The sequence below is a fragment of the Osmia bicornis genome, chromosome 3 (assembly GCF_907164935.1).
Source record: "Osmia bicornis bicornis chromosome 3, iOsmBic2.1, whole genome shotgun sequence".
Taxonomy (NCBI): domain Eukaryota; kingdom Metazoa; phylum Arthropoda; class Insecta; order Hymenoptera; family Megachilidae; genus Osmia; species Osmia bicornis.
The window spans coordinates 11,246,157-11,273,557 of record NC_060218.1 but is presented as its reverse complement, the minus strand read 5'-3'; the positions used below and the strand labels follow the sequence as shown (position 1 = coordinate 11,273,557).

At 36.4% G+C, this 27,401-nt stretch overlaps 1 protein-coding gene and 1 long non-coding RNA gene across 4 annotated transcripts; one reads left to right on the top strand and one right to left on the bottom strand.

Annotated features, from left to right (window-relative positions):
- Window positions 1–5: 5 nt before the first annotated feature.
- Window positions 6–26,910, bottom strand: LOC114880413 (cytochrome P450 4c3-like). Of its 3 annotated transcripts, XM_029196402.2 has the most exons (8): window positions 26,402–26,909; window positions 14,060–14,257; window positions 10,803–10,988; window positions 4,295–4,364; window positions 4,095–4,221; window positions 3,676–3,912; window positions 498–660; window positions 6–411 (listed from the first exon to the last, which is right to left on the bottom strand). In XM_029196402.2, the coding sequence occupies exons 1-8, from the start codon at window positions 26,565–26,567 to the stop codon at window positions 14–16; spliced, it is 1,545 nt and encodes a 514-aa protein (XP_029052235.1). In that variant the 5' UTR covers window positions 26,568–26,909; the 3' UTR covers window positions 6–13. The 3 variants fall into 3 exon arrangements, with proteins under 3 accessions (XP_029052235.1, XP_029052237.1, XP_029052236.1); XM_029196404.2 differs by lacking the exon at window positions 3,676–3,912 and having other exon boundaries at window positions 26,402–26,910; XM_029196403.2 differs by lacking the exon at window positions 14,060–14,257 and having other exon boundaries at window positions 26,402–26,910.
- Window positions 6,141–7,351, top strand: LOC114880414. Its single transcript, XR_006829275.1, has 3 exons — window positions 6,141–6,901; window positions 7,003–7,246; window positions 7,314–7,351. It is a non-coding gene; the product is annotated as an uncharacterized LOC114880414 (long non-coding RNA).
- Window positions 26,911–27,401: the final 491 nt, after the last annotated feature.

Genomic DNA, 27,401 nt, shown 5'->3' with positions numbered 1-27,401 from the left:
GGTTCTTTTCATTTTAACATTTCTCTTTAACTTTATTTGAATGCATACTGTGCAATATAATTACATCAAGTTCTTGTTTCCGTGGCGTAATTTTTAATCGAAGTCCATTAGCATTATGTAGTACTAATTCACTACTAAAGCGAAGTTGATCTTCGGTATCTAAAGATATGACGTGAAAATTTTTTAATATAAAAAGACTAAGAATTTTGACTATCATTATGGCGTATTTTGAACCTATACAATTACGGGAACCTGCACTAAAAGGAATAAAAGCATAAGGAGGGTATTTTGGTCCATTGGGTAAAAAGCGCTCTGGCTTATAAGTATCTGGTTCGGGAAAATACCGAGGGTCACGGTGAAGCAAAAACGAATTGACAAGTACTGTAGATCCTATTGGAATATCGTGTCCCACTAAAATAAATTTAGTATTTAAGAAACATCATGCCTTGAAAATTTTTTTAATTAAAATGAATATACATATATGCATTTATACTTACAAATAGTAATAGGATGATAGATTTGTCTTGCAATAAGTGGAGCTACCGGGTACACCCTCCAGGTTTCTTTTATACATGCTTCTAACCATGTTAATTTACTTAATACATCTAAGGTTAATTGTTTTGTCTTTGTTACTTCGTAATACTCGTTAAGAACTTTTTCCTGAAACGAAAAATAAATCTATAGTACCGCAAATATCATTTATTTCGTAACTTTAATTTTATATTCAACTTTTTTCATTTTTAGCAGTGATACGTTTTGTGTTAGCTTTTTATATGATAAATGTTTTATACTGTTACGTTTCGAGCGGAACGTTTTGTAATTTTAGTCAGTTTGTTCAACGGATAAAAATGTTACATATTTTTATTAATTTAGTGTCCCATTGACACGTTTACTGGGAACTGTGGGCTATATACAGGGTGTTTCAGAACTCGCGTTGGTCCCTGAAGGGGTGGTAGTTAGGGTGATTCTGAACAACATTTTCCTTTGCGAAAATGTTGTTTGAAGCTTCGTTTTTGAATTATTAAGGAAAAACACTGGTGAATCAGAGCGCGTATAGCGCGCGGGCTTAGGGAGGGCAGCGTCGGCTATGAAAGCGGGGTTTGACGTAGGTCACGAATGAACGGTTCGGCACCTCGTTGGTATAGCACAATAAAAAAAAAGAACTGGTTGAACATTTTTAATCGTTGTTTAGAATGAATACGGAACCTAATCTCTTGTCGCCTGTCATAATGTAAAAAAGGAAATTCTAAGGATTCTAAACAACAAATAAAAATGTTTCGTGTATATAAGTTAATAAAAACCTTGAAACAAGCGAAATTATTGGAACGAAAGAGCAATTCGGTTTTCGGTTTCGTATTCAGGACGAGAAGCTCTACAACGATCGCCCAATGGCTATTGGAAAACAGAAAAAAAGTTTAAATTTCTTGAACAATGTAATAATAATTTCTATTTCATTTATACCAATACACCGCAGCTATTAATAAAACCTATTTAATCGTTAAATAGTATACTAAATACATTTCAACCTTTTCAACCGCAAAATTAAAAATACCTGAATAAACATGCTGCCAATAACGATTTGATTGCGGGGTGGCGAACTTGGTAATTACTAAGACGTAAGAAAAAATAGGGAACGTTATAGATTATGGCTGAAAACATTTGTAATTGTAACGATTGTATCAGAAGTTGGCAGCACTTCTGATGTACATACATGTAGTTAATCCGCAATATGTTGATTCCCGGTGAATATTATTTACTTGAAATTATCAAATGGGTCATTTGTCATAGATTGCCGACGCCTGAACTAGGAGCTTCCTAATAGAAGAAAAATTTTTTGTTTTGTACCGCCTTTGAAAAGGTTAAAATGTATTTAGTATACTATTTAACGATTAAATAGGTTTTATTAATAGCTGTGGAGTATTGCTATAAATGAAATAGAAATTATTTTATACGTTGTGGTGTATTTTGTTAATGCAGCGAGAAATTTTATTAATAATTGTCACGTAGTTGTATAAACGAAATATAAATTATTTTACACTTTTTGACATATCTCGAAGTCGGTTGTATTTTTTGTTAAAAATTATTTTATCAGTCACTGTAATGTGTTTATACAAAGAGTAGAAAGGAGGTTCAGTTGACGCTATACCGCTACAGATACATACAGTGAGAGGCAAAAGTGAGTAGACACTGTTCAGAATGTGACTACATACATAGTTCCGTTCTTAGATGAAAATTTTAAATGCGTTGACTGATCTCGATGAAATTTTCAACATATGTACACATAACTTATCTGAATCTACGAAAGACATATTTTAAATTTTCTTTATAGACTCACATAAAAAAGTTGAAAAATTACAATTTACTATTTTTTTTCACGATTTCAACAAATCGTAATTTTTTAAAACGATGAAAATACATATTTAGTGAATTAATTTTTATAGCTTCTCAAAAAACCTTAAGTTATTTAGTCCAAATTTAACCGAGGTATTCTATTTTGAACAGTGTCTACTCACTTTAAAATTTAATGTAACAGCAATAATAGTTTTCCGCAAATATTTCGGAAACTAAAGCTTTCCGTTGATTATGCGCAGGGAAAAGGTTGTTCAAAATCATGCCTCCGACAACATATTAGAGAATCATTGAAATCATCGTATGTTGATATATTAGGTATGCTCTTTATTTTCTACTCTCATTGTTACGAAAATATTGTGAAATGTCAGACCTTTTATTTTATGAAATTATGGTAATTATTTAGAAGTTGGTCCTCCTCACCGATTTTCGTGACCTTGAAATATGTTGTCAAGGTCATCATTCTGAACAACTTTTCCCTATACATGTTACCGCCGCTCGGCCTTAGTTTCCGAGATATTTGCAAAAATATTTGGTAATTAGTCAGAAGTTTGCCCTCTTCACCGATTTTCGTGACCTTGAAATATGTTGTCAAGGTCATCATTCTGAACAACTTTTCCCTATACATGTTACCGCCGCTCGGCCTTAGTTTCCGAGATATTTGCAAAAATCTTTAGTTAAACTTAGATTACGAGTACACTGTATTCCGGGAAAAATGGAGACTGAATGGTGATTGAAAGAGTGATTGAAGTGGTTTGAGGTTAGGGTTAGGGTTAGGGTTTTGTTTTTGATTTTTTCATGTTATAATTACTCTTTCTTTCACTTTTTATATATTGTATACCTATTATTCATTTTGTGTTTTGTCAGAAATCGGAAACATTTCGCCCATCATTTCAAAAAATGCCATTATACGCTCATTAACATCATGTTGACGTCGGAATGAAAACTCAGTTATATATTCCACGCAATGAGACGTACGAGTTCCATAACGAGGAATATTAGCTCCCGTATCACGCCATGTACGCTCTAAACCTAAATCTAACCTAAACCTAACCTAACCCTAACCCTAACCCTAACCTCAAACCACTTCAATCACTATTCAGTCTCCATTTTTCCCGGAATACAGTGTACTGGTGACATAAGTATAACTGAAGTTTTTTACGAATATCTCGGAAACTAAGGCCGAGCGGCGGTAACATGTATAGGGAAAAGTGGTTCAAAATGATAACCTTGACAACATATTTCAAGGTCACGAAAATCGGTGAGGAGGACCAACTTCTAAATAATTATGTACCGAAATTATAATGTAAAGAAAAATTCTAATACCTGGTATTCGGGATGTCGACCGAGTGCATATAATATCCAAGATACGCTGGTCGCTGTAGTATCATGGCCCGCGAACATAAATGTGTTCACTTCATCGCGAATGTCATCATCAGTGAGCACTTTACCATCTTGTGATAATTCTAATAACAAGTCTAGCAGAGCTTGATGTTTATTAGATTGTTCACTACAGTTTCTATATTTTTTAGCTTTCCACTCGGCTTTTCTCTCTGCTATAATCTACCGCATACAATTTAAAAAGTATTTAAATTTTTTCTTAACCGTTCGTTTCTCATCAAAGTACAGAAAGCGGCGCTGCATAATAGCAGAGAAATTCTCCTCATCAGCATTCAGATGGTTAAATTATTATTTGAACGTACTTTTATATTTAAATAGAATGTAATAAACAAAGTAATACTTACCCTATTAACAAATTCGTGTGTGACACCAAGTGCATGGTTGTATTTTTGACCCCATCTAGTTAGCTTAAAAATCGGATCAAAAGACATCCAAACGTTCAAAAATCTTCTTTGTGAGATAGATGCTAGTCTGAAAAGATATGTTGCAGTGATGAAAATTGAAACTATATTAATAAAATTTTAATACATAATAATATAATTACGTATTAATAGCTTGTACATATTCATTTTTGAAATTTGTTTGTGCGTTGACATTGCATCCCATGGAACTATCTGAAACAAATTATTAAAAACCTTTTTCATTTAACCAACGTAAAACAAACAGAATTTATACTTAAATCAAGCATACGTATATTTTTTTATAGTTGCCTATTTGTGTAATATATCATAAATGGAACAGGAAAGAATGCAGGAGATGTGCAAGGAAATGATAAGTAGGCTGAGGGTCGAAGAAAAGTTATAACAGTGCTTTGAATGCATTGCTGCTCTTTTGTGTGTTATACAGGATGTCTCATAACTCCTGTAACACCGTGAATGGGGGGATCCTGAGGAGATTCTAAACAACTTTTTCCTTTACCAAAATGTTGGTTAAAGCTTCGTTTTTGAATTATTAACGAAAAACATTGGCCAATAAGAACGCGCGCTCAATCACGAGAGCGTTGACTCTGAACAAATGCATTGGCATAAACGTATTCGTTATTCATGAATAACGAATAATTACACATTGTTCTTAATTTAAGACGATGTAACATTTGTCGCACGTTTTCTTCGATACCCACGTTGTGCCAATGCGTTTGTTTATGACCACGACCTAGCGCGGTTGAGAGCCACAGCCAACGCTCTCATGGTTAAGCGCGCGCTCTACACGCGCTTTCATTGGCCAGTGTTTTTCGTTAATAATTCGAAAACAAAGCTTCAACCAAGATTTTGGTAAAAGAAAAAGTTGTTCAGAATCACCGCAGCAACCCCCCATTTTCGGGTGTTACAGGAGTTATGAGACACCTTGTATAAACAACAGAATATGGCAATTATCAAATACCTTGTTATATTGGGGGGGGGGGGGCACAATGCTGTGAGAGCTGGTGTGCGACATTGCCATTATGGACCGAAATTCCTTCTCCATGAACTGATGGTTGTACTCAATTATTATTGAACTGCGCATCAATTACACTCACAATCGGTGCAAGTAAATTAAAGTCCGCAAAAGGTGTTACAAAAGGTATGCCTGTATGAAGACTATAGAGAAAAAATGGCAACCCTCCAGCTACTCATTATGAAGATCAAATCTTAAGAATAAAAAGAATTGCCCGGCTATCTAAGGTTATTGTGTATTTGGAAACTTGAGGGGTTAGAAAACCGCTCTGCCGTTTCCAAACTTCTGCTTATACCTGCCGATTTTAAATAAATAAAATAATCCACTACCCAGCAGCCACCACCCCTAATGGCGTCAGGCAAGGTAAACTGCCTTCTGATGGTTTTACCAATCATTGAATCGCGTACGGAAGACTCAACAATTCTTCGTCAGCGTAAAGGGTTTTGTTCTTGGATCGAAAAATCTAATCTCTCGCTTCCCGTTTCTCGAGGTACATATGTACACTGAGTTGCATTGAACTTGTCGCAGTGAAGTTGGCTACAAATTCACTAACGCATTCACGCAGCGTTGGTGAGCCAATGGCGAGATCGGTTCACCGACGCTGCGGCGTGAATGTGTTAGTGAATTTGTAGCCAACTTCACTGCGACAAGTTCAATGCAACTCATCGTACATACATAACAGTGTCCCATTTAAACTCATACAGAGCTCTTATTCCGTAACTATTAATGATACCAAAAATTGTTGATATGGAAATTGCATAGAAAAAGGAGACCTATGTTTTGGCCGAAGTGAAAAATCTTTTGCATTATTAGTTTAAGAGATATGATGATCAAGTTTTGTTTTTTAAATGGAACCATATATTTTTTTTCAGATCATGTAATAGTGCTTCTCAAGACGAATTCATTAAGTTTTAATATACACACTCGATTTTAATTAGTTTTCAAGATATATCGTTTACAAATTTTCCGATTTTCAGTAGATACGTTTCGATTTGAGTGGCAAGTCGTAAAAGCGGCCCTGTTGTTGCGGTAAGTGCCACAGCGGTTATTCTTTGGGTCTGCCGTTCCTAGCGTAGACCCCCGCTGTTAGATACAATCAATGTTTTCAGTATTCTTTATGAGGAGTGCGGGCAGTGACTACAGATCCAAGAAGACTAAACATGCCTTTGTTATCGCTGGGGCGTCATTATTGGAGTATCCGGTACCCCAAGGTGAGGTTGGGTTTCCACAGTTGGTATAACAGTTGTGTCTGTTTTATCAGTTCTTCTCTTACCACACCTCGCTAGAGCATGCCAGGCCCTCCAAGCTCCACTCTTGTAAATTTGATGCAAATTTTAACTCACCCCCGGACTTCCAGGCGGCGCTGATGTCGCTTTTCTACATGCATAGCTTGTATCACTGATTTTAACACACAACTAAAGATATCGTGACGTCATGTTCCCACGAAATTTGTCGCCGCGTTTTTCAATTGTTTCAAAATTTAAAGAGACAAAATAAATATGGCGCACATGGTTGCACATGGTGGCAGCGTAGGTGACTGAATTTCCAGGTTCGTGAATTTATTATAATTATTATTATAATTATTACTATTATTATTACTATTGCTATTATTATTATTATTGAAAAAGATATTTTTTAAAGTTTTTTCTAGGTTTTTAGGTTTTTCAATAACTTCTGCTGATGAGATGCAGCAACAGGAGGAGAAGATAGAAATTAAGTAAGTACAGAATTTTTTAAAATTGTTACTGAAAACATAACTGTTTACATTACTATTTTAGTAATATATTTAATTTTAATTATTAAAATGTATCTTTAAAGAAAGAGGAAGAAAATATGCATCATCAGAGGTTGTATTAACGAAAAGAGCAGGATGTTCTCCTTCCCCTAAGAGAGAAAGGATAAGAAGAGGATGGCACAGTGGGTGGAAGTATGTGACAACCCAAAGTCAATGCTTCCACCTGAAAACTGAAATTCCGGGTGATCTGTAGTAGCTACTTTAAAGAAAAATACTTCATGAGGAAAAGATTAACAACATCAGCAGTTCCAACACTGAACTTACTTGGTAATAACTTTTATGTATACTTTTTATAGCATATGTAAATAATTGTTAATGAAAATATTTATTACAGTGTCAGAGACTACCTCTATTAAAATAGAGCAATAAGACACCTGGATGCAAATGAAAAGAAGAAAAAGATGAAAATTGTAAGTATTCAGTTTACATATACAATATACCATATGCATAAAACCATTAACATGGTATTAATACACTAAGTATACATAATAATACTTCTTGCATGAAGTGTATGTATAATATTATATAATTTTGTTCTTATAGTTAAACCTGACTGCACCAGGGGAGTGGAGAACGTGATTTTCGATTGTATATTATTATTGTTATATATATATTTATTATATTTTAGTAAAAATGTAATATATTTGCATGACTGCACATATATTGTTGTAATTTTTTCCTTTCCTTTATTTTTATTTTTCAAAGTCTTGAATAAGTAAGACCATGCACACGTATGTAGGGACCATGTGCTTGTGTGTGTACCTCACCGATAACATTTATATGTGTTTGTAGCGACACCAGCACCGCCTGGAAGTCCGGGGCTGAACTAATTTTAGTTACAGCATTAAATACGGGAGTTTGGAGGGCCTGGAGCATGCATGGTACAACTACCTTATTGACTGAAGAAACGAATACATGTATAGTACGTTTGCAGTGTTGCCACATCTGTTTCCATATGCATGGTAATTGGTGTTCGCACTTCACACAAGCATATATCTGCTTTCATCCGTGTATAAAAGATCTCGCGGCATCCCTTTGACATATTCTGTCTCGTTTTTTATCTTGTTACACATATTCTCTTTCTTGCTCTTCAAAGATATGGCAACACTGAGCTCGAGACACTGACCAAAGAGATATAGCCGTTGGTATCGAAGCAAGTTTCCGTTATCGTCAACGTACCGTAGACTGTTACAGTGCGAAGTGTTTCACATTTTTGTACTAGGATAGAGCAGATGGCGTTCGTTCTCGAGACACAAATTCACGACCCTTCCAGAACAAAGGCATGTTTAGTCTTGTTAGATCTGTAGTCACTGGTGCGGGCAAAAAGTAACCACTAATCAAGGAAAAAGTGCTCCTCTACATGAGGGAAATGATCGAATACTACTTCAGTAACAAGTGGATAAAATTTCTGAATCAAAAGGGTGTGATACACTAAACGAATATATTATTGAGCGCAGCGAGCGAAGCTCAATTTCTCCCGAAAAATGTATTTCGTTTTCCAGAGACTCCTCTTAGACGGCTCATCCAATCTTGACCAAATTTGGCACAGCGCACCATGACCACAATGTGATGATTATAGGCTATTGAAATAAAAAATTGGACCAACCATGGTGGAATAATCACAAAAAAACTGATCTTGAATGAAAAAGCATTGAAAAAAAAACGTGGCCGTCGCGGGACGACCGACAAGAACTAAGCTCAAATCATAATGCATAAATTTACAGTTAAATAAATTAGAATTGTTTTTTTAGTAATTTTATGGTACAATTGAAAATGAAAAAAAAACGCCGCTCTGCCGTACGCGAGAGCGAGATCGTCGTTTGTCGCGAACGTTCTTGTACACTGAGTTGCAATGAACTTGTCGCAGTAAATCTGGAGCCAACTTCACTGCGACAAGTTCATTGCAACTCAGTGTACACTGAGTTGCATTGAACTTGTCGCAGTGAAGTTGCCTACAAATTCACTAACGCATTCACGCCGCGTCGGTGAGCCAATGGCGAGATCGGTTCACCGACGCTGCGGCGTGAATGTGTTAGTGAATTTGGAGCCAACTTCAGTGCGACAAGTTCAATGCAACTCACAAGGAAGGTTAGGGAACCCGGAAATTTCAAAAATTATGAAACTTCGCATACAAGTACAGTAAGTCATCCGTAATACGACCCTGTTTTCCGTTGGTGCCATAATTCGGTTTTAAAGGGTGAAATTACCCCTTGAAAAAAATTCGGAACTTTCTTTTTTGTGGAATATCTTAAAAACGGTGAGAGTTATGAAAAAAAAGTTTAAACAAAAGTTGCACAGTTCTGTGTTTACAAAATGGCGTCAAGAAAATTTTTGAAAAGTACATAATTTTTTAGTTACCCCTCCCCCCCAACATTTTTTTGACGCCATTTTGTAAACACAACAGAACTGTGCAACTTTTGTTTCAACTTTTTTTTCATAACTCTCACCGTTTTTAAGATATTCCACAAAAAAGAAAGTTCCGAATTTTTTTCAAGGGGTAATTTCACCCTTTAAAACCGAATTATGGCACCAACGGAAAACAGGGTCGTATTACGGATGACTTACTGTACTTGTATGCGAAGTTTCATAAATTTTGGAATTTCCGGGTTCCCTAACCTTCCTTGTCAGTGTACACACGATCGACGCGCGCTGGATGAGAGAATTAGAGGAGAGAGGACCGAGATTCCCCTGTAGGGGCATCGTAACGTTCCTTCGAACCGATCTTAAGGCTGGTTCAGACACAGCTAGTAGTTTAGTCGAGTGGGGAGTAGCTACTTACTACTAAACCGTTTAGTGCATAGAAAAGTGTCCGGACTAGTACAGTTGAGCTTTGAAAATCAAGAGTTCAAGATATATCCCTTGACTAAAGAAATGCGTCCGGACAGGTCTGTCCCGAAGGCTAGTTAGTGGTGGGGGAAGCCTACTCGACCAGCAAAATGCAATGAAACGGATCGACTCGACTAAACCGTTTTACTAAACTACTCGACTAAACTCTAGTGTCCATACACTAAACTACTCGCCACTTGACTAAACTACTAGCCGTGTCTGAACCAGCCTTTACTGCCGAACGCGCCAACGAGAACTTCACTCTAAAAATTCACGCGCAAGAAAGTTCCTAAATTTGATTACAAATTTGATTACTTATTCTACAGCAGAAAATATGGTAATTATTGAGATTAGGTTACACCTCACCGATTTTGATGAAATTTAAATATGTTGCAAAACTCAACATTAACAACTTTTTCCTATAATTTAGTAAACAGACCTAGTATAATGAGGCGCTTTACAAGGTTCAGTTGTAGATCCAATCCAGCGGTGTCAATATATGTAACGCGCTACGCTAAAGATACACTCTGACTGCCGCCGCGTCGAAGGGTTGGCAACCTCGTCGAGATGACGCATGACGGTAGGGAGTACAGGCGTAAAGCGCCTGGTAGATGTAGTCTCTAACCCACCAGTTTGTTCGGCCCAAGAATAAAATTCCTTACGTCTACGAAGAGTCAAATGTTGGGTCTTCCATACCCGATACAATGATTGGCCAAGCTCATGAGTATTTAATTTATCTATACCCAGCGCCACTTGGAGGGTAGTGGCTGCTGGGGAGTGGATATTTATTTAACGCCGTTGCGACCTTTAATACTGCCAGTATAAGCAGAAGCTTCGAGACGGCAAAGCGGGTTTTCAACCCCACAATGCTCCAAATTGACAATATCCTAGCTCGGAACTTGAACTAAAGGGTTCGTAGCAGGGCACAATAGAGATGGTATAATAAAGGCTGTTTTCCAAAATAAGACATACATTATGAATCTGAAAAAAAGCTTACCGCATATTACATCCAATGTCGCTCTTTTAGCGTATGGTACAATGTCAAATGCTGGTTTACCAATTTCTTTCCTGAGACAAGATATTAATACCTCCGCTTCTCTGATAGCTGTCTTTAAATATACTTCCAAAAGACCGCTATGGAAAGTTGGTGTAAGCAATTTTCTTCGAAAGTGCCATTTTTCGCCTATAATAAAATACAAACTTCATTTTACCCCACATACATATACGAGTAATATACTTGTATAATGTTCATTTTATACATTTCATAGGGGAGAATACTTTTTATGTGGGCATGTTCGATACTGAAGGCGGGTAAGAAGTATGTAACTCCCTCTGATTGTGAGCATTATAGGTTTCTCTATAATTACAGCAAAGTCAGGATGCTTGTTACGGATAAATAGAAATAATTATGGTATGATCTATTTCGTGTCGAATTCTCTACAACACGATGCAAGCAGCAGAACAAGGATAACATTTGATAAGCGTCGAGTCAGAGCAAAACGGAACGAAAGAAGGTCCTTGCGCGAAGTTAGAGTAGTAAGTACAGGTTCAAAGTTAATATACCGGGCTTCCTTGGAGTTGTAGTAGCACAGAGGGAGCCACCTTCCACTTGCTTTCTTTTAGCGTCTTAGCTGATTCAGACACGGCCAATAATTTAGTCGAGTGGCGAGTAGCTACTTACTAGTAAACTGTTTAGCGCATAGAACAGTGCCCGGACTAGTACAGTTGAGCTTTGGAAATCGAGAGTGTAACATATATCAGTGAGAGAGATGAAGAGGCAACGCCATCGTGCGGCACAGTGTCATCAAACAGTTAATGATGGGAGAAGCCTACTCGACCAGAAAAATCCAATAAAATTAGACTAAATTGTTTTACTAAACTACTCGGAAACTCGACTAAATTGTAGTGTCCATACATAGAAAGTTACTAAATTACTCGCCACTCGACTAAATTACTAGCCGTGTCTGAACTAGATTGCTTACTTGACAACTAAGTTTAAATCAAGCCAGTCACTTATTTTACTCATTAATAAATAAACTAATTCGTTTTCACAAGTAAACAATAATTTCAAACAATTTTATAGCTTGTTGAGTACAAAAAGATCTCGTGTAAACTGGTTACAATGCATATCAGCTATCGAATATCATGTGTATGTATGTACTGTTCACCGATGACAAAACCTCTTGCAGGACGGCAGAGGGGCAAGTGAAGATCGTTATTCGCTTCGTCAGTTTCCCCCTTTTGACGTTTTCGTAACCCCAATGTTTAGGTCTCGACGTCATACGCTACATAGTCGTAGGATTTTTATATTTACAGGGATCACGTTTCCTGACCTACAATAGTAATATATCAGTTTACACTGTGTCCCGCGTAACTGGAAACACTCCATTATTTCCTAAGTTATTAAAGATACAAGAAATTGCTTTGGTGGTCATTGCATGGTAAGAGGGGGCAACATTTTGACGTAAACGAATATTTTTTTGCATTGTTATTTTCAAAAATATAATGGCAAAGTTTGGTGTGTTAAATGGAACTATATATTTTTTTTTCGATCATTTGATAGTGTTTTTGAAGTCGAATTCATTAAGCTTGCATGTATACACTTGATTTTCATTTGTTTTCGAGATATTGCGCTAACAAATTTGGAGATTTTTGGGAGAAATTCACTTCAGTGGGAAATACATATCAGTTCTGTTCGCGTCTAAAGTTTGGGCCTGCTGTCCCGCTAGCCTCCCGTGGTATCCATTTCAAGCGATACTGCTTAACACGTAGAACTTCAGTTACGCGGGACACACTGTACAGGCTGATCCTCTCGCTAGGGGACACAAAGGAACACTGGCGACAATGGACCCCTTGACCACACCATAAAGAGGTCCGTATTGGGGACCTACCCGGGCCGAGACGACTCTGTGTGTCGTCATGGTGCGGTCAAGGGATTTCATTGTCATCAGTTCTTTTGTGTCCCCTAGCGAGAGGATCACCCTGTATATCGAATGATATTTTTATTCTTACCCCTTATTTTATACACGTGTTCTTAGTAACGAAACATACACAATTTAATAATTGATATGTTTTTTCGTAGATAAGAAATTTAACAAAAGTATGAAAACAAACATACATCCGTTTCCTGATTTATGCGGTACTTTATTTACATGGTAAATATTCCCTTTTTTTTTACGCGGGTTTTAACTTACACGGTTTGAGGATGTAAGTAGTTTCTTTTAGCGGAAGTCGCAAAACCATAAATAGATATATCATTTCGGCGTAGTTTTTCATGCCATTTACGAATATCATAATCATTTTTGCCGGAAATGAATATAATAATTTCTTTTAAATTATACTAAGCGACTAATGAGTTTTTTTTAGTTACAGTCATTAATTTACTAGACGACCGATTTTCATAATTTTGAAAATAATGCAATTGGTTCAAATCGCGAAAAAAATAGTGACCTATTTTGGAACCTACAATGATTACTTTTTGCAACATTTTTATCTGAGCTTATAATGAAAATTTAAAAAACGCTGTTAATGGATTTATACTAGCTATATATGTTGTACATGCTAAAAATTTCATCGAACTCTATAAACGGCATTTTTAAAATTTTTAGTAGAGGCACAGATAAAAAAATTGTGAAAAAGAACTTTTATTGTGTTTTACACAATTCTGACCCATTGTAGGTTTTTCAAAAATGATAAAAATACCCCATTATTAGCTCTTTGAGAAAACTCAAATCGTTTAGTCCAATTTAAAAAAAAAAACTTGTTCTGTTTTAAATGGTGTGTTAATACTTTTCAGATTCACTGTCACGCGACCTCAATTAGTATGTGTGACCGATTTAGCCAATAGCTCGCTAGAACCGAAAATGTGTGTAAAAATGAGGCGTGTTCCTTCCATTCTGACCAATCAGATTCGCAGCCTTTTCATAGAACTTCTTGTGATCGGTGGACAGCACAAATATATTAAATTAAGTTATACAGGTATGTATTAATGAATAATGAATTATTAATAAATTGTAAATTTGTAATAATATATAAATTGATAAACTTTTAAGTTCGGTTTAGAATTAAAGCAATAAATTAAGTCCGTACATGGTCGTAATGAAAAAAAAAAAACAAAAATAATACACTATGCTCTCAGACATAAGAAACTTTTGCAAAATTCTGCTTTTATTTAGATGTTTAGAAATGTTTATATTATCTATTAAATGTTATACATATTTAATTTGTATATTTGAAAGTATGTCATATACTTACCAGTGCTAGTTACTAAACCACTACCAAGCCAGGGTTGTAAATATTTATACTCCAAACTTTTGTCTATGTGAATACTGCTGCTTAACAATGGTTGTATTGCTTCTGCTTTGTAGAGAAAAATAAAGGGGCGCATGCCTACCCAAACAAGATATATATCTCCCAGTTCTTGTCCCCATTTGATCATTTTCTTGAATGCTTCTATAACAGACAAATACATTTTTATAATTTAGTGTATTATTTAAAATGAAAAAAACTTAAAAATTCACTATTATACTTCTGATAAAATTTGAAAGCGTATAAAATTCACTATTTAATGCTTCTGTAACTGGATTATTAAGGAATAATGTTGAAAAGTTTTATTTTTAAACTTCTTCGAAAGCGCCCCCCTGTTCAAATCAGGCCGCGGTAAAACTTAGTTTCTTTTGCTTTTTTTTAACGTCTCTAGCAATCGTTCGATGTGCAATCAGTACACTTTTTTCTTTTGCCTTTTATATCAAATATATTTTCTACCATCATAAATAATTGCGTCGTTAATTCATAACCCAAAACAGGTTATGGGCCCAGATAACGCGAAGTAAAGTGTATTTTCAAAGAGATAGATGAAATTACTATTCTAAAAGGGAAGTTTTGTGATTCCATTTTTTGAGGTTAACCCGGGCCACGTGCAAATAGTGGAAATAGCCCAACATGGAATCGGAAGCGACCAGAATAACAAAACTTAAAAATGCTGAGAACTGGACACAGTGGAAGTACCAAGTGTCCGTTCTATTACGAGATGAAGATGCCTTGCAAATAGTCTTCCCACGGAGAACGTTACAACGCTGCAAAAGAATGAGCTAGCAAACTGGCTCAAGGCGGATAAGGTCGCACAAAAGATAATTGCAACCACCGTGGCAGACTCGCAGTTGATTCACATTATGAACTGCACCGACTCAAAAGGTATGTGGCAAGCCTTACACAATTTATATGAACAGAAGTCAGAGACTTCTATTCTCATACTTCAATAAAAATGGTATAGCATGTCAATGGATCCAAAAGAGAAAATAGCTCACCTCTTGCAAGCTCTGGGCAAACCAATGGCTGAATCCATGATTATGACAAAAATTCTCATGACGTTGCCCACTTCTTACAATCATTTTGTCACAGCCTGGGAATCGACGCCTCAGACTCAACGTAATTTGGAGAATCTGGTAGAGAGACTACTTGCAGAGGAGAGTAGATATTCAACCCAGGATAAGGATCTCAATGAAGCCTTAGCAGCGATGAAGGTTACTAACAAAACGAAGCCAAAATGAAAGAAAAGTAGCAATACTGCGAGGACTGGCGAAAGCTCCAGACAGTGTCATAGGTGCAAGAGGTATGGCCACTGGGCACGTGACTACTATGCGAACATACAGCAAGACGAGAGCTGTGACAGAAAACACAAAGACCAAGCCTTGGTTACGGAGGCATTTCTGTGTTCGGGTGGCCACGAAGGTAATGTCTGGTGTTTGGATTCCGGAGCCACCGACCATATGACAAATCGGAAGGGACGGTTTGTTAATTTTAGACCTTTCGATAAGCCTCACCCTGTAAACGTAGGAAAGAGGGATGCTTTTGTGTATGCTCTGGGAAGAGGAGACATAAATATCTTGGCCTACAATGGAAGCAGCTGGGTCGAGAAACATCTTTCTCAAGTTCTCTATGTCCCCAACCTCAGACACAACCTGTTTTCAGCTGGATCTGCGTTAGATAAGAGCCTGCTCCAAATATCGACTGCTGAGGGATGCCGGTTTGAAAAGGACGGGACTATTGTTGCGGTGGAAGTTCAAAAACTCAAGCTTTGTAAAATGAAGTTCCAAGTGCTCGAGCCCACCAGCGTCAGCATTGAAGCAAACGTTGCGACAAAAACCAGCCTCCAGTCATGGCATGAAAAATTAGGCCATCAAAATGTGGGCTATATGAGGAAGTATCTGAAGGCTGAGGAAATTCCTGTCGATAACCAGGACTTCTTCTGTAGAGGATGTGCCTTCGGTAAGATGTACCGTTTGCCTTTTCCAAAGAACAAAGCAAGAAGTTGTAGCTCTCAATCTCCTGGTGAACTGATACACGCAGACTTATGTGGCCCTTTTCAGGAAAATTCTATAAATGGTTCACGTTATTTTCTACTGTTTAAAGATGATTACTCACGATTCAGAACTGTCTACTTTCTGAAATCCAAAAGTGAGTCGACTGGTCGAATTAGGGATTTTCTTATGATGACTCACATCTGTTTGGAAGACGCATAAGGAAGTTACGCACAGAGAATGGTCTGGAGTTCGCCAACAGGGAGGTTGACGAGATGCTCAAGAATCGAGGAATATAGCACCAGAGAACCGTGGCTTTCGCGCCAGAGCAAAATGGCTCGGCCAAAAGAGAAAATCGAACCATCGTAGAATCTATGCGAGCTATGTTGCATGCGAGAGACTTACCTATGAAACTGTGGGTTGAGGGTGTCAACATCTCGGTTTATCTACTGAATCGAACTGGGGTGAGTCCTCCAAGTGGAAAGACTCCCTACGAACTATGGCTTGGTAGAAGAGCCAAACTGCAAGTATTAGCCGTTTTTGGGACGATTGCGTTTGTGCATGTACCGAAAGAAAAAAGAAGAAAACTCGACTGCAAGGCAATTGAAGGGGTCTTCGTAGGTTATGACGAAAATGTGAAGGGCTATCGGATCTGGTTCCCCGAAGATGACCGGGTGGATGTGAAAAGGGATGTTCTTTTCCAAGACTGTCATCCCCTTTTTCCAAAAAAGACTGATTGGAACGACTTTCAGTGCATCGAATTGCAGGAGACTGCCACTGAAAATGCTACTAGGCCATCCAGCCGCCAGCAACAGAAGTCGCAGACTGAAACAGAGGAAGAGGCTTCAGAAGATTCCACCTATGAGGAGGCCCTAGATCAAAATCGTACCCCCGATACAGAGGATGTTTCCTTGGAACCGCATACAGAAGACAGACCTCTGGAACCGCATGTAGAAGAGGCACCTGTGGAGGATCATACGGAAATAGTACCCACGAAAAATCGTGCCACTAAAAGGCAAGGGCTACGAGACCGAGGTACAATCAAGAGACCTAGCCGATATGATGATGGGATCGACCCCGATGCGGCCTTACTGGTGGAAGTCGGGGAGCCGCAAAGCTACCAAGAGGCGCTCGCCAGCGCGCACGCGCAGGAATGGAAACGCACAATGGACAGCGAAATTAATTCCCTGATGGAAAACAACACATGGACTATTGTCAAAAAAACGGGGATAAAACCGATAGAATGCCGATGGATTTTTAAGGTGAAAAGGAGACCCGACGGAGCCATCGAGAGGTTTAAGGCAAGGCTCGTTGCAAAACGATATTCTCAAAAGCACGGAGTTGATTATCACGAAACCTTCAGCCCCATGGTGAAGTTCGAATTCGTGAGGATAATCCTAGCGTTGGCAGCATCAAGAGGAATGACTTTGAAACAATTCGACATCAAGACGGCCTTCCTCAACGAGAAATTGCAGGAGACCATTTTCATGCAGCAACCGGAAGGCTACGATGATAGGTCCGGAAGCGTTTGCAAACTGAACAAGAGCTTATATAGCCTGAAACAGGCATCTAGATGCTGGGTCGAGCGTTTCACTGAGTTCCTCGGACATTTCGGATTGAAAGCAGCAAAATCGGATCCATGTGTTTTCATGAATGCTGAAAACACACTTATTTTGGCCATCTATATTGATGATGGGCTGGTGGCAGCATCCAGCCGTGAGATGGCAGACCTGCTGCTGGCGCATTTGAAGAAGGGTTTTGATATAACTACAGCTGATCTAAACTGTTTTTTAGGTTTGCAGATACAAAAAAAAATCGATGGTTTTCTCATTTTGTATCAGTCTGGATATGCAAAACGAGTGCTGGAGCGTTTTAACATGGCCGACGCGAACCCGGTTGCTGTCCCGACTGACAAACATCAGGAGCTGAGCGTTGCGGCCCATGGAAAAGAGAGGTCAGAGGGAACTCGGGCTCCGTACAGGGAGGCTGTCGGATCGCTCATGTATCTGGCGGTGGGGGTAGACACGGGTAATGCAGCGAGGTGACATTACCGGCAAAAATGGGCCTATTAATGGGTTTACGGGAATCGGTTATTTGTCCTTATATGAGACCACATAGGGCTGGGCGAGGGCTCATTCGAAAGAGGAAGGTCCAATGCAGGGCGGTCAACTCATGGTTTAACGAGATTGTGTCCATATTAAATAATATCAGTGTCCAAAGTAGAAGAAAAAATCGACAAAATGCAGTTGCCGAATCGAAGCATTTTTAGGCCACTAAAAGAGATTTGTGCCTCAAACGGTGAGTTGACCGCCCTGCATTGAACCTTCCTCTTTCGAATAAGCCCTTATTCAGCTCAAGACCTTCTCATATAAGGACGAATAACCGATTCCCGTAAAAGCATTCCCAAAGACGAGTTCCGCTATTATCTGGATACTCCAGAGCAAGTTACGTGACAAATTTAGTTCAGCTAGTAGTTATAAGGTGGCGTCTAAGTAGAAAGGCTGCCGATCTGGAATCGTAGCCAGAATCAAGCGTCAGCTTGATTACGTCACTCGAACTGTGCTGCGAAGGCAAGCGAAAAAGGCAACAACGTCCGAACGCTGAGTGAGACGCACTACAGTCATGCTGTCCTTCTCTCATTCTGCATGTGAGATTGTCCCTTTTCTCTAACAATAAGATTTGACTGCCGTCCGCCTGGATTTTTCACAGCGCCCCATAACAAACCTCGCCTCATTCAAACTATATCGTGTTCGGTATCATTTTAATCAGAAAAATTTCACCAATGCGCTAGTAAAAATTTCATTTAAAAAAAGTCAAAAATAAAAAAGTTTTATAATTGAATTAGTATTAGTCACACCGATATGTTTCGGCTCTTTCCTTTGATCATTGGACCTCTCGCTCTCTCCTCCACTGTCTGTCCCTTTCTACGTTCACGCATGGCTGGCCATCGCATATAATCCGAGATTCGACACCTCTGCTGAATACATATATGAATTGTTGCACATATTCAACTTTTACTGTACAGACGGGAGGTCCCTCCATTTATTAGTTCGAATAGTACCATATTACTTTTTTGTGCAGAATGTTTCAAGGAGTTGACACAAGTAAAAAAAAATGCAATTCTACTTACATAAAAAATGGATTTGCATTTTTTGAGTGCATCGTTGCATTCACGAAGAAAATGAAATCACAGAAAAATATACATTATCATACCATTGAACTTTTACATAAACAGCTTTTTCCTATCTCTTACCAAATTCAAGATATAACCCGTCCCAATTGCATGACGTATCCTGTATACTTTTATTAATTAAAAAACATTTATTTAAAAAAGTTAATAACTTCTTCTAAAAATAATTCTCAGATTGCCCGTTCCTTCGGAGCAGGCATATATTTTTCAGCAGCGAGGAGTGCTACGGTGTGCTATGTAAAATCCACGCGTTTGGTCAGTCAGAATTTATCGGAGCGTGACAATTCTATCATTTGGGTTGAAAGAAAGATAGCATGATCACCGTACATCTCACTCTAAACGCGCGCCAATGTTTCGCTTTCGTTCTTCAGGCGTATCGTGGCGATGCCTCTGGCGAGATGAGCGTTTGAATGTGTTTGTAAAAATACTTGAGGCGCTGTTGCCTTCCTAGATCGTGTTGCGCGCACGCTAGCTGAGAATTAAACCTTTCAAGTTCGTAACAAAACACGCAAGTGGCTCCACCAGGCCCAACGAAAAAACTACTGTAATACCGACGTCCTGAATCGGTAACGTCACGCACTGTGTCTACCCCCTTAATACGTTACTTGTGGCTATATTCGCGTAGCCGTTTGTGGTGTCAAATTAGAATTTATATTTATCGACTGATTTGTGTTTTTATCGACCCTGATGATAACGTGGTCAAATATACCATCAATGCCTCTGACGGACAATCAGTGAACTATTCTTATGTCTATTTGACGTCTGATGCGTGCAATCGTAGATTCCATTTTACGTCTTCCAGAAGTGATAAATTGTGAAAAATCGAATTTCAGTGATATTGTGCTAGTTCAAGGAAAGTTGATCTGCTCTGTTATCAGTGAAAAAACGATTAAATCGTCCAATATTCGCTAAAATGTAGCCGAACACAGCATTCGGCAGCCATGTTGTTTGCTTACAACAGCGTCTGTCTCAATCGTACAGTTTCAAAAATTCCATTTCTCTCAACGTATGGTGTTTATTAGCGTTAAAGCGGACCCGACCGACCTGTAGCGAAGTCTACCCGTGTGTGGTGTACCCGCGAAAATTTCATTTATGCAATTATCGAGACGAAAAATGGAATTTACGAAATCGAGTGTCTCTCTGACACATGGCGTATACGTGCATGCTTTCCGTTGATTGTTAAGTGCACGCATACAGGTCATGGCACAAGGAGTCTGTGTAGAGGTGTGCGAGTGCTCGTAATTTACAAGCCGAGCTGAACTCGCTTCGATTGTTCGAGCCAAGTCGATCGCTTGAATTTGCCGAGCTACTCGAAAAAATCGAACTACTCGAATATTCGAGCCCTTGTGAAACTTCGATTTACGAGGGCTCGAATATTCGAGTATGTAGTTCGATTTTTTCGAGTAGTTCGTCGATTTCGAGTAGCTCGGCAAATTCAAGCGATCGACTCGGCTCGACCGACCGATCATTGTTCGACTCGAAATTCGAGTACTCGAATAAATCGAGTACTCGCACACCTCTAAGTCTGTGCCCTTAAAAACCATTAGACATAACGGGGGGTGGCCGGCCCCCTTTCGGCGGCCGGAATATTCGCCTGCTCTAACCTAACCTAATTCATTGAAGTTAAAGCTTGGATTAGGTTTGTATAAAAGTTTTATTGATATGCAGAATATACTGGGCTACCGGTCAGTGAAGTAATAACTTTGTTTCGAGGCGCGTCTCAAGGTGCTGTCGTTATGATAGAGATTGGGTATCTTCCAAAACAATCCTTGTGATTATCATTACTATCACATCTTCAGATCCATTTCGCTCTTGTTATGTGGAAAATAAAAGAGTGAAAATGATAAATAAAAAAAAAAAGGAACTCTAGCCATTGATGTAACTAGAGGGACAATAGTTTCACATAATAAGAATATTAATATACGTTTTGTATTTTATATTTGAATAATTTCTTTACCTGAATAAAGTTTTGTAAGCTGAGCAATGTTCTCTTTTTTTTTATTTATTTCAATAAATTCAGGTAAGAAGAGAGAGGAAATACACCTTAGTCCTTACCTAGTTGCGCCAATGATTGTGGGTGCAGAGGTGTGGTTACTACATATTCTTTAAATCGTGCGTTGATCGGTATAAATGACCTTGTTTGTTCACCACGAGATTGCAGGGTAACAAGTATATAATGAAAAAGAAGGCTTGGTTTTACCGGTCATGAAATGCAACGAGACAGTTGGTAACCTTCACACGTTGGGTAAATCGACTTGTCATCGACTTATTTTCACATTGATACAGGAGTATAAAACTTCCCACTTTCAACTTACTTTTGGGCATAGGGAGTATTCATGCAAATAATTACAGTCCCCGTTAATTCTTTAAGTATGAAAGATACAAAAGATTGTTTGTTATGCAAAACATACGGTATGAAGTGATGAGTATTTTGGTGGAAGTAAATGTCTGTTTATATTATTATGTTAGGAAATATAAAAGTCAAATGCGTTGACGCGAATAACCAAATGGATTCAGTAACTTATTGAAAAAAAGAACTTATTTAACAATTTCCGAAAAATTGCGGTCATTTTACTGATTTTCAGTGCAACAAAATCCTCACAAGCTCGTTAGAATAAGAAATATCTTATATGTTCATAAAAGAAATTTTAAAGGATCATCGTTCAGAATAGCAGGCCCAAAGGTTAAACGCCATCGATACAGTATTGAGATCATTGTCAGTAGGTTTCCCTAGCAATATAGGGGAATAAAAATATAAAAAATTTAAATACTGCGAGAATAATTAAATGTGAAAATGATAAAATGTTTTAAATCCTAATTTTCATGATACATAATATTATTAAGATTAATTTAGAAGAAATTAATATAATTGTCAGTTATTGAATATTGTTAGAATTTAATATTTAAATTAAATTTTAATCTTTCAAAATTCAAATTTCGAAATTCTAAAATTCAAATTTTTAAGCTTCGAATACAGAGCTTAAAAATATTAATAATACAATGAATATAATAATAGTATTAGTGCCATTTTTTGTAAAAGAGCTTACAGTTTTCGGTACAAAAACAGCTCAAGAATTACAATATTTTAACTCTAAATATTATTGAAGGGAATATTTGTGTGCTAAGTTTCTAAAGAGAAAAAAAAATAATATTTGACGATTCAAGAATTAAAATTAGTCATTGTTAGAATATGAAAGAAAATTGATAAAAAATTAATTGAAAAGCAAAGTTTTCCAGTTAATTAATCATTATGGACTAGGAATAATTTGTACTGTAATTAGTTAGTAAATTTTTCATAAGTGAACCATTTAATTTTTGTCTAATTCACAAATAGCATTTCCCTTGAAAGGAACAAAATTCAATGCTTATATACATAAAAATTGCGAATCTTTTCCAAAGATATTGTTTTTCAATAACTTCAAAAGAAAAAAGCAATAGTCCTATCAGTAACAATAAATCGGCTAAAAATGGAATAAAATAATTTTGTCCAGTAATGTTTTTTCAAATAAACTGCATCCAATAACGTGGTATATAGAAAATATTTTATTTCATAGTAGACAGATATGCCTTGGAGGATTTCTTAAAACTTTCAATTCTACTGGTGATTCTCTTAAAAAAAAAAAAGAAAATCGCTTGTAATTGCATGCACTTACACGTTACCATAATGTTATTTCGAGCCGCGAACGGCCTCGACCTGCTTTTCTTTTTCCGTTTCGTTACGCGTGAGATAATAATAATTATCTTTAGTATTTGATAGGTCCAAGATGGTTGAATCATTTTCTTCTTTCATCGTTTACCCACATTCTCTGGTATACATATGTACGTGCGTGCAGTTCAACCAAGGTGAACTGCTTCCGAAATCCCAAAATTTATCTTTTGTAATTATTTTCTGTTTTCTTAACGAAATGCAAATAAATTAGAAAAATTATTATTTACTTATTAAAAATTCCAATTTTCAATTTCAAGTCTTTGTCTTTTTTGTTTTGTTTTGTTTTTTGTGACAGATTCTTTTCACTGCCGTACAATTTGATGCCGTCAACCGATACACATCCGATAACGCGATATCGCGTGCTGGATAAAAAATTCTTTAACATATTCGCGTCAGTAGTACTTAACCAGAAAGAGAATTATAAATCACGTGAATTCACGTCGGCCGCTACGAACGAAACAAATGGAATTGATGAAAATCAGGATATAAATGAAAAATAAATTTATACAACTTGATGACAGTTTGTAACAATCTAAAATAGCTTTAACATGAGTTGACAACCAACGAGCACTCACAGATCAACAATTAAGAGTCTTATTCTTCAAAACTAAATTACTTATTGAAAATTTACTATTACATTTATTAAAAGTAATAATATCAATCAGAAACGAAAATTTAAAGAAAAATGGCAAATTTGCAAGAATTTGAAACATAATTCCATATTAAAGGACAATGAAATTCTTAATCGTTGGTTTGCGATTACTCGTTGGTTGCTAATTTATGGTAAATTAATCCAGAGGTGTAACCCAAATTGTCCAATGGGGGAAAAGGGGGTCAACAATATTTTTCCTCGTTCTTTATTAGCATTATGATAATGTTAAGTTTAATCTTTTACACTTCTATTTATTCTCGACTGAAATATTTGAAAAATCCTCCGGTATTTATTTACAAAAAAAAAAGAAAATGATTTTCAATTTCTTAACATGGTTTCGGCTGACTCTTGACTCTCCCCCCCCCCCCCCCCCCCCCCCCCCCCCTCAACCACCTAATTTGCGTTATTGATTATATCCAATTAATATTAATTTACTGGGAAAGTGAAGATTTCTACACTTATAATTTTAATAATGTAATTTATCAACAGGAAAGTATGCATAGGAATATTGTTTTAGAATATTTAGCGTTCATTGGTATAGTTTATCGTTTACCTATCTGTACGTATATCTGGAATTTAACATCAATTTCCAGTGTCATTATCGGTGCACTTTTTGTACGATTATTTGTACAAATTTCTGTAATGTTGAGGTTATTGCTATTTAATGCAAATATAAAAATATACGTACATTTCGTCAAATCTGACGGATGCGTTAGCAATATCTCGTACATTTATCTTTTTGGCGAAGTTTGAAGAGAGTGATTAAAAATAAACATAGTATTAAAATAATAGAAATATGTGGTAATAAAAGCAATTCTAAAAATATTGATGTAATCTAAGCAGCTGAATTACTTATCTCTGATTCCGAAATATATATTCAATATTCAGTAGAAAAATGTGAAAAGTTTGATGTGTTTGTATTTCTGGATGATTCTCTCTAAAATTGAAATTAAGTAAATGAAAGCGAGATTTACAAAAAACTTTTTCATTTTGTAACATTATATGCTAATAACATATGTTTATAAGATAATTGAATTGGAAATTAATAGTTATAAGTTCGCTTTTTTCTCCTAATAGTTCAAATAAGAGAAATGTTAAATGAAAATCAAACAGAATATAGATAATTAGTAGGACTTTTGAATTCTGATCAAAATAGATTGAATAAAAATATTAATCTGTTTGATTGCATGCTTGTTTGCCACAAATTTAATAATACAATTGAATTTTTTCTTATATTTGTATTTATCGTTAGTTATACACTTTTACAAGCTCTGATATGTTTCTGTAAATTCTGAGTGGTATTAACAAGTGTGTGTATTATGTACGTAAAAATATCATAGTATTAAATCGAGCAAACTCATTAATTCAAAGTTTGCAGATGTCGAAAATGTGTTACTTTCTATTATAAACAAACATACGTGCAAATAGATAGTTCACACAGTCAACGCTACATATCCGATCACGCAACATCGCGTGTTGGATCATTAACATTTAAATGTTGTGGCACACAGCGACGACTTGCTTTACGGAATCGGTAGCAAATATGTTAGATAAATATTTATTTATATTATTTTTAATATTAAAGTAACAGTAAAAAGAAAAGAGATAAATAATTTGTAATCATAGCAATTTTGAGTATTAATGAGTTAGATATCATTTAACTCGTTGCAATGCAATTTAAATAAAGATCGAAATATTTATTTTAAAAAACCGGTTTATGAATTGATAAATTAGTCGCCAAGTCTAACAATGAGAAGCAAGTGGATCGCTGTGTACCGTAACGTTTAAGCATTAGCGACTGAGCACACGGTATTGCGTGATCGGACATTTAGCGTTACCCATTGATTACGCGATACATAGTACGTCAACGGCAGCGAATGTGATAATATTATTTGATTAGATAATGGATTATAACACTGGATTTTTCGGATGTGTATGTACAAATATATTTTACATAGAACTGAATTTTTTATCTGAACCAGTTTTGATTTGCCAAAAGACATCTCTACACTAGCAGTTTTCAACCCTCTGTAACTTGTCAAATAAATAACGAAAAGATAAAATTTAAACTAGAAAATATGAGTGATCTTCAGGTAATAATATTTATGTTACTTTATAAGCATTATTATTAATTATAATGACGAAGAGCGATTACGAAATAATAATAACAATTTATTTTTAAATTGATATGAAAGAAAGGAGCGATTAATTAGAGAAGTCTAGAATGAATGTAACAGAAAAAAATAGTGCACAAAAATATGTATAAAATATTGTATAAAAATAGGTATACAAATAAAGAAAGAAATGCATATATATATACCTAGATATTTAAAAATAATAAATTGAGAGGCCCATAGAAAGAAAGAGAAATACGAAATTTTAGTATTTTTCCAAAAATTGAAAAACAAACAAAAAAACGTAATATATGTAATATGTTATAACCTTATAGTTTCTCGTATATCGAAATAAAACATTATATTATTCTGTATTATTTTCAATTTGTGCTTATAATTTTAGATAATATGTACATTATTGTAACACATTTTTCCGAATTTTTTCATTGCACACTACAATTTTGTATAATAATTGTAGAACTTATAGTTAGAAAAGAATTCGAAATTTCTTAAAATTGATATTTTTCTTTTTCCTGCTCTCTCGGCAAATGTGACACGTGTTATTTATCCCATTTTTATATTTAATTGTTATTTTCTCTAGAAGTTTGATATATTAATCGTATATTGCTTACCTTCCGGACTGCAGCATAGTTGATACGCATTACCAATGATAGGAAGCGCAGGAGGATACGGCACTTTCCTCAGAGTATACAAAAACTTTCCTCGTCGCACTAGTAACAGCAAGATGATCGTCATCAAACACATTGACAGAATTAACGTGAGCCAAGATCCTTCCATAACGAATGATATATATTTTATTCAATATTTTTGCATTCTCTGCATACTTATCAAATTGTGTAATAAATTTCTTGAATTAAAACGATTCACTTTTGTCAAAAAATTGTCTTTTCACTGTAATAAAATGTTCTGTTTACAGTAAGAACAGATTTAACTTGGTGAAAAAAAAAGAAAAGTTGAAATCTTTTCACGAGAAGTTACAAATTTCCACACAAAGGGCCAGGTTCATTTTGCCAAATAAAGTAGAGATTGCCGCGATGCTGAAATGATCAGAGCGTGAATGGAGAAAGAGTGTGCCCTGTTGAATGACTCCCCCGGTAATGCGGCCCCGTACCAAACAGTCGCCCTTATATACTACTGAATGTTCTCTGGTACTACACCAATGGCTAACTTCTCCACCAATAGACGTAAACACGTGGAATGCGAATACGTTTGCATCGCTTTGCTTCATGATCTTGATATAGCAAATCGATTATTCATTAATTTCATTTCACTTCTCGCATCAGTTTCTTATTAATCTACTTGTCGAAAATATTTTACAAAACATTTGGTAATTTATCTTCTTGCGTGAAAGAGTTTTTGACAGAAATGAAAAAAAAAGCGGAAAAGAAAAGAAAAGGAAAGCAACAGTGTTGTTCGTACAAAAGAACACGATATCGGAATGGCTGCGTAACCAACGTCAAAACACCGTGTGCGGATCTGTCAAGATAAGAAACAGTAGAAAATGGTCCATTTATTTTCTTCTTTATTATCACTGACGAAACTTTCGTGTTGTATTCTAAAAGTATTATACGACAGAAGGCATGTATATCGACGTTCACGGTAACATTTGAT